Source organism: Telopea speciosissima, chromosome 7, assembly GCF_018873765.1.
Source record: "Telopea speciosissima isolate NSW1024214 ecotype Mountain lineage chromosome 7, Tspe_v1, whole genome shotgun sequence".
Taxonomy (NCBI): Eukaryota; Viridiplantae; Streptophyta; class Magnoliopsida; order Proteales; family Proteaceae; genus Telopea; species Telopea speciosissima.
Genome location: NC_057922.1, coordinates 27,436,296 through 27,449,161, shown reverse-complemented (window position 1 = coordinate 27,449,161; position 12,866 = coordinate 27,436,296). Strand labels below are relative to the sequence as shown.

General features: G+C 40.2%; 1 protein-coding gene across 1 annotated transcript in view; it reads left to right on the top strand.

Moving 5' to 3' along the window:
- Positions 1 to 12,866, top strand: part of LOC122668029 (peptidyl-prolyl cis-trans isomerase FKBP15-1-like) — a 27,064-nt gene extending 14,198 nt beyond the window's left edge. The window contains exons 4-7 of the mRNA XM_043864558.1: positions 687 to 749; positions 3,721 to 3,811; positions 11,714 to 11,818; positions 12,718 to 12,866. Of these exons, the coding sequence (XP_043720493.1) occupies positions 687 to 749; positions 3,721 to 3,811; positions 11,714 to 11,818; positions 12,718 to 12,806 (348 nt within the window). The 3' untranslated portion in view covers positions 12,807 to 12,866. The remainder of the gene's footprint in view (positions 1 to 686; positions 750 to 3,720; positions 3,812 to 11,713; positions 11,819 to 12,717) is intronic.

The window sequence follows — 12,866 nt, the reverse complement described above, 5'->3', positions numbered from 1 at the left end:
CATATCATCTATGCATGGGGCTATGCCAACTGTGTTCTGTCACTACTAAATCGGTAAATCCCTAATTAGGTCCCCACTACTGATCAATTGAAAATGTCCCCACTACTGATCAATTGAAAATTTAGCCCATGATCTTGTGACAATAGTGAGAAAACAAGGGGATATTGCTGTCTGAGGTTGCAAGTTGTGCCGAAGTACCCTGAGATGCACAAAATCACAAATGGACCCATGGGGACTATTTAAAACCAAAACTCGCTAATGAATGATCCATTGATTTTGGAAGAATCCATATATAAGATAAGGAAGATGGATGCTCTGTTATTTTTCTAATGTCATTGTCATTGTTTGTTTGGTTGCTATTTGCTAATGGTGGAAGATATTATGCTCAGGAAGAAACGAAACAGTGCTAGAAATGCACCAATCAAGTGCCAGGTTCAGGTTTTGATTTTGGTAGATTGTCGAACTTCATTGAGGTTTTTTGTGTTTGTATGATAGTAACAGCATGCCACTGAGTTGTGTCCAAAAAGTTTGTTCCTTTATTATAGGGAGCTATGGGAACAAAAACATTCTCGTACATGCATCTACACACATTACGGTGTCAATTTTTTGGGTTTCTTTTGTAGTCTTGTTTACTTTTTGTTGCCTTCTTGATTATTGTTAACACATTTTCCTCTTTCTATTTGCAGTTTAAGCCAGAATCTTGTGACATTCAGGCTCATAAAGGTGATAGAATCAAAGTACACTATAGGGTAAGTGATCGTATGCTTCAACTGAATGTTGAAATCTATGGGGCGTTGTAATAGGAATGGGAATCACATGATTTATTCAGCCTGTACATGACCCATATGATAGAACCTGAAATTAGTCTCCCAACTTCTATTTAGAAACCTGCAAGACTGCCTGGATTAAAGATCAAAATAGCATTCTAGAGCCTTTGCTTTTTTTCACTTTATTGCAGTGTAAAATTTCACCTCAATTTTTTCATTACTTTACTTGTTGTTAGCTTTTTATCCCTATAGACAGACATTAGATATAGTTTGAGTCTGCTGAATATTTTCCCTGAAGAGATCCGTTACTTTTGCCCTCAGCTCTAGATGATTAAATTAAGAAGATTGAATTTGGCGTAAGTCATTCCAAGGCTATAATTTTATATTGAAGTTTTTATACTTTGAATCTAATTTTCCCTTTTGGTTGCCACGATTTGCTGACTCAGTACACTGAGCCTTCATTGTAGAATGTTTAATGTATTAAAAAATTCTATTGGGAAAAGAAAAATTGAAGAATGTCTTTCACATTACATGGTTTAGGGTGTTCCTTAATTTCATGGTTGCTGGAGGCCTCTGTCTTTGTAGATCTCCCCTAGAGGTTAGCTAACCAACACCTCTTGCATTGGAATTTGGTAGGGAAAAGACACCGTTGAAAGAATGGAGAATGTCTCGTTATATGAGGCTGATAAAAGTAAAGAATGCTCTAGTTTGGTGATCCTAACCAACTGCCTGAACTTTCATTATTGATCGCTTGAAGTGGGACCAGGGTATGGCTGCACATAGGGTGGGCTTGAGTGTAGCATTTGTTAAATTTCAAATACTGTCCTGATGGCTATCTTATCATTCTTATGTGTTCAGTGTAAATTACTAGGACTGGCCAATTAACACTCCCTAGATCAAGACAGGAATTGGGGCAGACACAAGGGCTTTTCTAATGTCATAACTTTTGGCTTCTATCAGAAATTTGAAATTTGATAAGAATTCCAATTCATTGGGGGCTGATGGGAACAAAATCTAGAAAGTAAGGGTTCTGGTGGGATAGGATGGAAACTGAAGAAAGAGGAGAAATAGGAGAGATATGAAACAGAAAAAGATGACTGTTGACCCCCCAAAAAAAAAAAAAGTAGAAAGAACAGGAAGAAAAAGGTGGAAAGATTAAGTTGTTTTTCTAATATATTCGCCCCCAACCCCCCCCCCCCCCCCGGGCGCGGTTTTGACTGTATCTGTGAAATTCCAACAAAAATTTCAGTTTGGAACCATAAATTAAACCTTGAACCAATTTCATTGCCCTCAGTTATCTCTTCTGTCATGAATATCTTTTTCCACTACCTACATGCACATCTTTTTGTCTCTTTCCCCCTGCTTGCACCAAATTATTCCCTGACAGTGTTGCCACTGGTCAACCCCCCCCCCCCCCCAGTTACAAACCATAGCAGTGTAGTATTCCATATTTACTTTTATCATGTACTAGAGCTACTCATTAGAGTCCATTGAATGTGCTAATTTCTGATTTGGTCTTTACTAATCTTTCTTCTCATTCATCCCAAAATCTTCGTCTGAGTTTTTCAAATGTATTTTGTTTCTTGAGAGCCTATCATTCTGCATTTTGAAGTGTAGCTCATCATACTCAATTTATCTAGCCTTGTTTTAGACAATGATGAATAACAATTTTATCGAATAACCAAAGGGGTGCAAAATGGTACAGCAACTGCTAGTACCACATCAATGGCAACAATAGTGGTACAAAGTTATTATGAAACTAAATGATGGGATAAGGCCCTCTTTAGCAAACCCATCTGCTATTGTATAATTGGCATGTACATATTTTATGATCATGTTGTCATAGCACTTGTTGAGCAGTTCCATTTAGGTCTAAGATACTGTGGCCTCCAATACTTACTATCACTTCGTCCTCATAATTTTACTGAATTGTTCTCCTCATATTTTGCTTTTCTGATATTATTTAAAATGAACTATGTGTCATGTGAAGCCTCTATCAACTATTTATCACTTCATTTCCTAGAGAAACTGAGCAGCTGAGCTACAGTCAGCCTTCAGTAGTCTCTGTTTCTCTTGGTCCATCCAATATCTTATGGAAGACTAGAGCTTTGTTCAATTGAACTTAAGTCTTGGGTTTGCTCATGTGTATTCTCTCTATAAAAATTCACTGTTCATCATTCTTGGGGGAAAAGGAACATTTTCATCATTGTTTATATTTATTCACACCAGACAGCTAGAAAATTCGTTTGTTTTGGGATCCAGTAACTCATGAAACAAACTTTGCCCGGCTCTTACTAAACCAATATTCTGAGGAGTGACTATGTTCTACATAACTATCCTTCTTGCTGTCCAGGAACCAAGATGACCATGGTCTATCCAACACTTGAAGCTAATCTGCCTCTTGGTTTAGATGTTTTGTGGGTTTTATATTTAGATTTAGATGTCTTCTACTTACCAGAATGAATTATATCTGTACAAATTTGTTAATTTCAGGACATTTGGGCTGGACATGCATATCTAATTCCCTGTTACCCAGAAAATCAGTTGGATTTATTGAATGCTTGTCCACCGTCTTTCTTGAAATATAAATTTCATTGCATTGCTAATAACAGATTGCACCTCTTTCAGATTTCTGGGTTCTTTTATGGCAGTTTAAGTTGAGAATTTAAATGTTCAAGTTCTTGTATTGTTGTTGTTGTGGTTATTGTTGTTGGATACATTTTCAAGATGCTACTTTTACTGAAGGTATCCCAACTTCTATCGTTACCTTTTTTTTTTCTTTTTTTCTTTTGAGGGGGTGAATTCTAATCATTATTTAAGTTCAAGCATAAGTTATTATGGCATGTTTTCTCATCCAATTGTGCCAATTGCTATTAATTCTGCTTGACTTAGTTAATGCAACTATCCTGTTTTTATCTCTCCTTCCTTTTGACTAGTTTACTGTACATGGCAGGGAAAACTCACAGATGGAACTGTTTTTGATTCTAGTTTTGAAAGAGGTGACCCTATTGAGTTTGAGCTTGGCAGTGGTCAAGTAATCAAAGGTTTGTGATGAATTACTCGTATATTATTAATTTACCTCCTTTACTTATTTTTCTAAAGAAAAAGAATATTTTAGTAAAAAGTAAGGGTAATAATGCTCTTGCCACCAACTCAGAGCCAAGATGTTGTAGTTAATTCATCATGATAGTTAACATTTTTGCTTCTGGTTCTTCTGGTATTCTAGTTTCACATGATGAGGCACTTTCTTGTGCAAAATTATTCTGTAGAAACATGCCAGGCTCCAATAGCTCTGCCATTACACCTGAACAATTAGAAAGGATCTTCAAACAGAGTGAAGAAACCTTAAGAGCTATCCAAGAAATTTCAGACCGACTTAATGTTGTGGAAACATCCATGTGACAAGACCCCACTGTTCAAGGTAACAGACCTAGACAAGAAGTTACCCAACAAAAACTTGAAGAGCATGATCGTAACATTGATGATCATGATAGGTATGGGATAATTTCCTAGGCAATGGGCATGGTCGAGGTAGAGGAAGAGGTCGAGGGCCTCAAGGGCATCATTTTCAAAGGAATTATCATCCACATAGGGATGAGGAATTCTATGAACCTCAAGACCGAGAATTTGACATTAGGAGAATGGTCAAGGTTGAAGCCCCCTCCTATGATGGGCAAATTGATGCCAAAGTCTTGTTGGATTGGATTAGGCAAATGGACAGATATTTTGATTTCTATGAAATGTCCGAGGAAGTTCGCTTCCGATTTGCCAAAATCAAGCTCACAGGAGCAGCCCAAGATTTCTGGACAAAACTAGAATACCAAGAGTAGAACTTAGGAATTGAGCCCGTGTCCACATGGGTGGAAATGCAAGAGAGACTCAAAAGGGAGTTTCTGCCTATGACCTATAGGCTTCAACTTCTAAATGAGATGAACACCCATAGGCAAGGAAAGTTGTCTGTAACTGAGTACATGAGCAAGTTCAATGAACTGAAAATCAGGAGCCGTACTCGGGAAGATATTGAACAGACCCTTTCTAGGTTCCTTAGTGGACTCAATTCAGACATTCGAACACGCATGGCACCACACATGGTTCGAGATGTCCATCAGGCTTTTAAAGTTGCCTTGGAACTTGAGTCATCCATGAGGACCTTTCCTCAAAAGAAGAATTTCCAAAGTGGAGAGTCAAATGCCAAAAAGCCTTTTCAAGGTTCTTCAAGTTTCTCTAAGACAACTGGCAATCCTCCTCGTCAGTTTGAGAACAACAAGGATAAGGGCATTTTGGGTGCAGCACCCAAAAAGAATGGTCAACAACAATGTTTAAGTGTCAAGGATTTGGCCATTATGTTAGAGACTGTCCCAATAGGAATCTTTACATTGGGAACCAAAATCTTGAAGAGGAAGACCAGAGTGAAACCCAAGATGAGAGTCAGGATGATGAGTTTGAGGATCACAATCCAAATGAGATCATTTCTGATGAAGAACAAGAGGAGAGCAATACCTCCCGATTAGGTGTTGTTCGATGCATGGTCTCGCAACCCAAAAGCGACGATGATTGGCGGCGAACAAATATTTTCATCACTTACACCTGTCACCAGGGTATGAATTGCCGTGTCGCTATTGACAGTGGAAGTTGCATGAATGTGGTTTCTCAAAGTGTTGTGGCTAGAATGGGACTCAAACCTCAAGCCCATCCAAAGCCATACAAAGTTGCTTGGGTCTATCAATCTACTATTCCTGTCACTCTTAGGTGTTTGGTCCCTTTGCATTTTGCGGGCTATGAGGAGAGAGTTTGGTGCGATGTCCTAGAGATGGACGTTGCCCACATCATTTTAGGGAGACCTTGGTTGTATGACTGAGATGTCACAAACTATGGGAAGTCTAACACCTGTGTCTTTGAATTTAAAGGGAAAAAGATTAGACTGACACCTAGTGCACCCAAGGAAGTAAAGGTCCCCGAACACAAGGGTAGTACCTCCAAGCAAGCTCCAAAGAAAACACTCAACATTCTAAATCAACAACAGTTTGAGAGTGAGTGTAAAGAGTTGGGGGTTATCTATGCTCTAGTTCCCAAGCCAAGTAAAGCTGAATCGTCAAGCAAATTTACTAAGGCTCCTAGAGAAATGCAACCCTTGTTGAAGGAATTTGAACAACTATTCCCTGAGGAGTTACCAGATGAGCTACCACCAATGCGTGAAATCCAACATGCAATCGATCTAGTTCCTGGTTCATCTTTGCCAAATCTGCCCCACTATTGTATGAACCCTAAAGAACATCTCGAGCTCAAACGACAAGTGGATGAGCTTCTTCGAAAGGGATTCATAAAGGACAGTCTAAGTCCGTGTGCAGTACCTGCTTTACTCACACCTAAGAAGGATGGCACTTGGAGAATGTGCATCGACAGTAGAGCCATCAATAAGATCACTGTCAAGTATAGGTTTCCTATACCTAGACTTGATGACATGTTGGATATGATGGCGGGGTCGTCCATCTTTTCAAAAATTGACCTCAAGAGCGGGTACCACCAAATTCGGATTAGACCCGGGGATGAGTGGAAGACAGCCTTCAAGACGAAGGATGGACTTTTTGAATGGTTAGTTATGCCTTTTGGCTTATCCAATGCACTGAGCACTTTCATGAGGATTATGAATCAAGTGCTTCAACCATTCATTGGCAAGTTCTTAGTGGTTTACTTTGGTGACATCCTCATCTATAGTACCACCATGTCTTCCCACTTGGATCAATTACAACAAGTTTTTAGGGTGCTACTGAAGGCTAAACTTTATGTCAATCTCAAGAAATGCACCTTCATGAGTACTCAAGTTATCTTCTTAGGATTTGTTGTGTGAGCTCAAGGAGTAGCTGCTGATCTTGAGAAAATCAGAGCAATTGTTGAATGGCCCGAGCCTACCAATGTTCACAAGGTGCGAAGCTTTCACGGCTTAGCCACCTTCTACAGAAGGTTCATTTATCGTTTTAGTTCCATCATGTCTCCTGTCACAGATTGCATGAAAAGGAAGGAGTTCCAATGGACTAAAAACGCTGCCAATGCCTTTATGGAGATAAAGAAATTGATGACAGAAGCGCCAGTCTTACGTCTCCCAGATTTCTCCAAAATTTTTGAAGTCAATTGTGACGCTTCTGGTGTCGGAATAGGTGGTGTCTTAGGACAAGAAGGGCACCTAGTTGCTTATTTAAGTGAAAAGCTAAATGAGGCTAGGCAAAGCTATTCCACATATGACAAAGAATTCTATGCGGTTGTGCAATCCCTGCGCTATTGGTGACATTATCTGCTACCGTAAGAGTTCGTGTTGTTTTCAGATCACCAGGCCCTGAAATACTTAAGTGCCCAGAAAAAGCTCAATCAAAGGCACGCTAAGTGGGTCGAATTTCTTCAAGAGTACACCTTTGTACTCAAGCATAGACCTGGTGTTGAGAACACTCTAGCAGATGCGTTGAGTCGAGTCAATAACTTGTTCAAGCACATAAGTGCTAGGCACCGAGCTAATGTTTTGCTCCAAACAATGAGCATTGAGGTAGTAGGGTTTGAGCGAGTCAAGGACCAATATCCCACTTGTCCTGATTTTAGTGAGATTTTCACTTCAGTGAATCAAGATCCTCCTATTGCTCGTTCGGATTTCTTGCTAAAGGATGGGTTTCTGTTTAAAAGTGACAAACTATGCATTCCCAGGACATCACTTCGGGATTATTTGATTTGGGAATTGCATGCTGGAGGAGTCGCTGAACATTTTGGTCGAGACAAGACCACCACTCTTGTTGAAGATAGGTTCTTTTGGCCCGGTTTGAAAAGGGATGTTTCTCGAATTGTGAGTCAGTGTCACACATGCCAGTCCGCCAAGCAACAAAAGAAGAACATTGGCTTGTACACTCCCCTTTCTGTGCCACATGCTCCATGGCAAGACTTTGTGCTTGGTCTTCCCAAAACTTCAAAGGGACATGACTCTATCTTTGTGGTTGTGGATAGGTTTTAAAAAATGGCACATTTCATCCCATGTTCAAAAACTGCTGATGCATCCAATGTGGCCAAACTTTTTTTCAATGAGGTTGTCAAGTATCATGGTCTGCCTTTAACCATAGTGTCTGATAGGGATGTCAAATTCACAAGCCACTTTTGGTGAACCTTATGGCGGATGATGGGTACTAAACTTCGTTTCTCCACTACGTTCCATCCCCAGACTGATGGTCAAACTGAAGTCATCAATCGGAGTCTCGAAAATTTGTTACGTTGTTTGGTTGGAGAGTATCTTAAGAGTTGGGACAGAATCCTCACCCAAGCAGAGTTTGCTTTCAATAGCTCTAAGAATAGGACTACTGGTATGTCTCCTTTTGAGGTCTGTCTAGGCTACCAACCCAGGGCACCCATTGACCTTATCCCAGCCATGTCTAGCTCTAGAACCTCCCCGTCAACTGAGTCTTTTGCACAGCATATTCATGACTTACATGCAGGTATAAGGCAGTGAATTGCGTTGAGTAATGACCAATACAAGTCTAGGGCTGATGTGCGTCGACGACTACAGACATTTGAGGAAGGTGATATGGTGATGGTGAGAATCAAGCCACAAAGATTCTCCAAAGGAAAAGCGAGCACATTGCATGCTCGTAGTGCAGGTCCATTCAAAATTCTCAAAAGGGTAAGTGCTAATGCTTATGTCTTGGAATTACCTTCTGATATGGGAATCAGTAAGATCTTCAATGTTGAAGATCTTGCCCCTCACCACAGCACCCCTATTGATGCTCCTTTCTACCCCGATGACCTTGAGGACTTTCCATTCATTGTTGATGATACTTCAGTCCCTGCCCCTCCACTTCCACCCACCCCTTTGCCTCCTGTGCCTGAAACTGTTAAAGGAACAGAAGAAGTTGAGGATATCCTTGATGGAAGAATTGTTTCTTCACGTGACGGAGGAACCCGAGAGTTCTTAGTTAAGTGGCGTAATCGCCCAGAGATTGATTGCACTTGGATTCCTATCGAGGAGTTTCGACAGCTCAACCTCGACATGCTTGAGCGCTACTTGAGTCTTTATTCACCGGAGGTGAACTCTTCAAAGCCCGGGAGAATTGATGGGGACATCAGTCCCATTCCTAAAGACTTTCGAAGAGTTTACCAACGAAGACTGCGTAGACATCTTCAACTTGGATCAGGCTCACTTTGGTTGGACGGAGATTTCTTTCGAAATGGATTGTGGCGCTGATCTGGAGTACTTTTGCTGGCCTAAGTAATTTTTTTGTGATTTAGGTCATATGTAATTTTGGTTCAGGTTTTCGGTTCGGTTTGGTTTTTGTGGTTCGGTTTGGTTCAGTTTTTTGGGGTTCATTTTGATTCAGTTCTGGTTCCATTTGTAATTCTGGTTTAGGCCCAGGCTCACTTGGATCAGCCCCTTTAGTTGACTAGGAAGACTTATTGGAACTTGTGCTCCCTTAGGAAACAGCTTAGCTGTTGTGCTTCCCTATGTATTGGTTTTTGTTTTTGTTCTTTTTTTTTTTTTTGTTTTTTTTTTGTTTTTTTTTTTCCTCTTTCTACTTAAGCTTTGTACAGGCCATTTGGCCAGGTGATGCTGAATATTAAGAAATGAAATGAAAGAAGTTATTGGCTCTTGGGTCTCCTTCTCCTCTCTTGCGTGGAGCATCTTCTCCCCTACCTCCCAAATGGATTTTCTTCTTCTTCTTCTCTCCTTCTCTGTTACAGCAGCACAGCAAGTAAGTGGTTAATTAATTTGTTTCCCTTCTTCCCCACTCCCTCTTTCTTTCCACCCCCCCCCCCCAATCAAACCTGCCTTGTTCTTCTTTCTTTTCTGTTTGTTACAACATCTGCTCTACCCCATTCCCCCCCCCCCTACCTGAATGCATGCTCATCACTACCCTTCCCCTCCTTGTCATATTTACTAATTAAGAATCTGGAACCCTTTTATTTTCTGACCTGCTATGCACTTATACTGCTGTTAGTTTTGGTGCATCTTCTTCATGCTTCCTTATGTCTTATTCTCTATTGGAATGCATGCCTAGGACTAGTACATCATGAATTCTTTTAGAGTATTGAAAGGTCTCTGCACTTGATTTGGTAATTTATGTATGGTTTCCCCTTCCCCATTTTGCCTATCAAATGTTTGTGGAAATGATGCTATGAGTTCTATTCTGTATTGTTCATTATTGCATAGACTTTTCAATGTTTTATTAATGCATATGCGTCTGTATATGCTGCTGCTACCCATTTCTGTTGCCTGTCCTATGAGTTTTAACCCATTAGTCATCCTAAGTAGCAACCCATGTAGGAGCCCTAGTTTCTAGGTATCCCCCTGCATCAACATGGTATCAGAGCAGGGGGATACCTAAAAACTAGGGCTCCTACATGGGTTGCTACTTAGGATGACTAATGGGTTAAAACTCATAGGACAGCAGGCAACAGAAATGGGTAGTAGCAGCATATACAGACTCATATGCATTAATAAAACATTGAAAAGTCTATGCAATAATGAACAATACAGAATAGAATTCATAGCATCATTTCCACAAACATTTGATAGGCAAAATGGGGAAGGGGAAACAATACATAAATTACCAAATCAAGTGCAGAGTCGTTTCGATACTCTAAAAAGAATTCATGTTGTACTAGTCCTAGGCATGCATTCCAATAGAGAATAAGACATATGGAAGTATGAAGAAGATGCACCAAAACTAACAGCAGTATAAGTGCATATCAGGTCAGAAAATAGAAGGGTTCCAAATGTTTAATTAGTAAGTATGACAAGGAGGGGAAGGGTAGTGATGAGCATGCATTCGAATAGAGGAAGAGGGTAGGGTAGGGGATGTGATAAACACAAAAAGAAAGAAGAAGAAAAACTGAGCAGGCCTGGCTGGATAAGAGGGGAAGAAGAAGGGGGGGGGAGAGGAACAGAAATGACTTACCTGTTGTGCTGCTGTAACCGAGTAGGAGAGAAGAAGAAGAAGAAAATCCATTTGGGGGGTTGAGGGGAGAAGATGCTCCACACAAGAGAGGAGAAGGAGAGCCAATACCTGTACAAAGCTTAAGTAGAAAAAAAAAACCAAAACAATAGCATATTATTGATCTCCCCCTTGGGAAGATCAATACATAGGGAAGCACACCAGCTAAGCTGTTTCCTAAGGGAGCACAAGTTCCAATAAGTCCTCCTAGTCAACTAAAGGGGCTGATCCAAGTGAGCCTGGGCCTAGACCAGAATTACAAATGGAACCAAAACTGAACCAAAAAAACTGAAGCAAAATTACATATGACCCAAATCACAATAAAAGATTAAAAATTACTTAGGCCAGCAAAAGTACTCCAGATCAGCGCCACAATCCATTACGAAAGAAATCTCCGTCCAACCAAAGTGAGCCTGATCCAAGCTGAAGATGTCTGCGCAGTCTTCGTTGGTAAACTCTTCGAAAGTCTTTAGGAATGGGACTGATGTCCCCATCAATCTACATTAGTTACTTGTGTTATTTTAACTACAGTAAGGGCACTTCTTACATATGCACTTCAGGAGGCTTCCATGCAGTTTGAGTTGAAAAAAAAAAAGACTAAAGTCTCTAGTCAGGTGCAGTTAAGACTTAACTGTGATTAATACTCCTGATTCCAAAACCCATTGGCATGAATGTGGTAGCTCAAGGGACAGTAGTGTAGGAATTATAGTATATTATAATAATCGTGTCTTAAGTCTTGATCTGGAAAAGGATTATGCATTGTATGTTTCTGTTCATTATAAAGTTTTATTGCAACAAGGTTTATATTTTATGGAATTCCACTCAAAAATGGAGGAAAGTTTGGATTGATAACTAATTGATAAAAGCTGTGTTAGTTGATTTGCAATTTTTAGATTTCTTCATCATCTTATACAACATTTTGGCTAGACAAAATGAAAATTACAGGTTATACATTTCCACTGCTTCTGATAAATGCCTCCGTTGCAGGATGGGACCAAGGACTCCTGGGAGCATGTGTTGGGGAGAAGCGAAAATTGAAGATACCTGCAAAACTTGGTTATGGGGAACAAGGATCTCCTCCTACCATCCCTGGTAATACTAATTCTTTTTGATATTTGCAAACTTGAGGTCCTACGTATATACCGAAAAGGAAAATTTGATGGGTATTGCAGCAAGTCCATGCAATGCCATGCCTCTCCATAAGATGGTTGAGGCTGGAGAACATACAGACTTGCGATGGTTACAGATGCAATGTAGTATTAAAACTACATACTGTAGGAAGCATCTTCCCTCAAGTATATGGGATTCATCTTATGGACTGAGTTTTTCTCCAACCACAGTGAATGGGATCCCATTCATCGCAGGTAGTCGGATGGATGGGAGAGGGCATCGCGAGGGTTTTTGGGAAAATACTAGGGATTTATGAACCGTCCTCTATGGGTAGAGGAAAACTTTGTCCTCATCTTATTAAGGTATACATTTTTACTTGAGCTTACTATGTTGAAGAAAAGAAGAAATCAGCTCTAGTATGTCAATCCCATGAATCTTGAACTTTGTGACAGTAATGTCTTTTGCAAGGTTCAGAGATCCCATTTACACTTATGCAGATCTGCCCTATAACCTCTTATATTGTTCGCTGCCATTCCACCTAAAAACTCAAACTGTTAGGGAAGGGCTGCGTTAATGTGTAAATCGACACCCCACCACACATGTAGGCCAAGATCCCATGGTCCTTACATGTGGAGCTCACACAACATTTCCTCATGTGGCACCGAGGGAGAAGAAGTGTTGGCCCTTATCTGATTTTTGCACTTCTCAGGAGTCGAACACTCGACCTTCCTGCTTTGATACCATGTTTGCTACCATTTCAACTAAAAGCTCAAATTGTTAATGTATACCTCAAAAATAAAAACCTTAAATTTGGAGGGTTCCTTCTATTGGTTCACCTTTTGTGTCTTGCAAGATTCTAACGATTGGGCATACAATTGCAGGTGGAGCAACACTGATTTTTGATACTGAGCTTGTTGCAGTGAACGGGAACAGTGGAGGGAAGGCCATAGATGCAGACAGTGATCTATAGTTGAAGGGACAACACTTCTGAAATCTTGGATACTAAAATTTCATAAGCTTTAAATTCAAA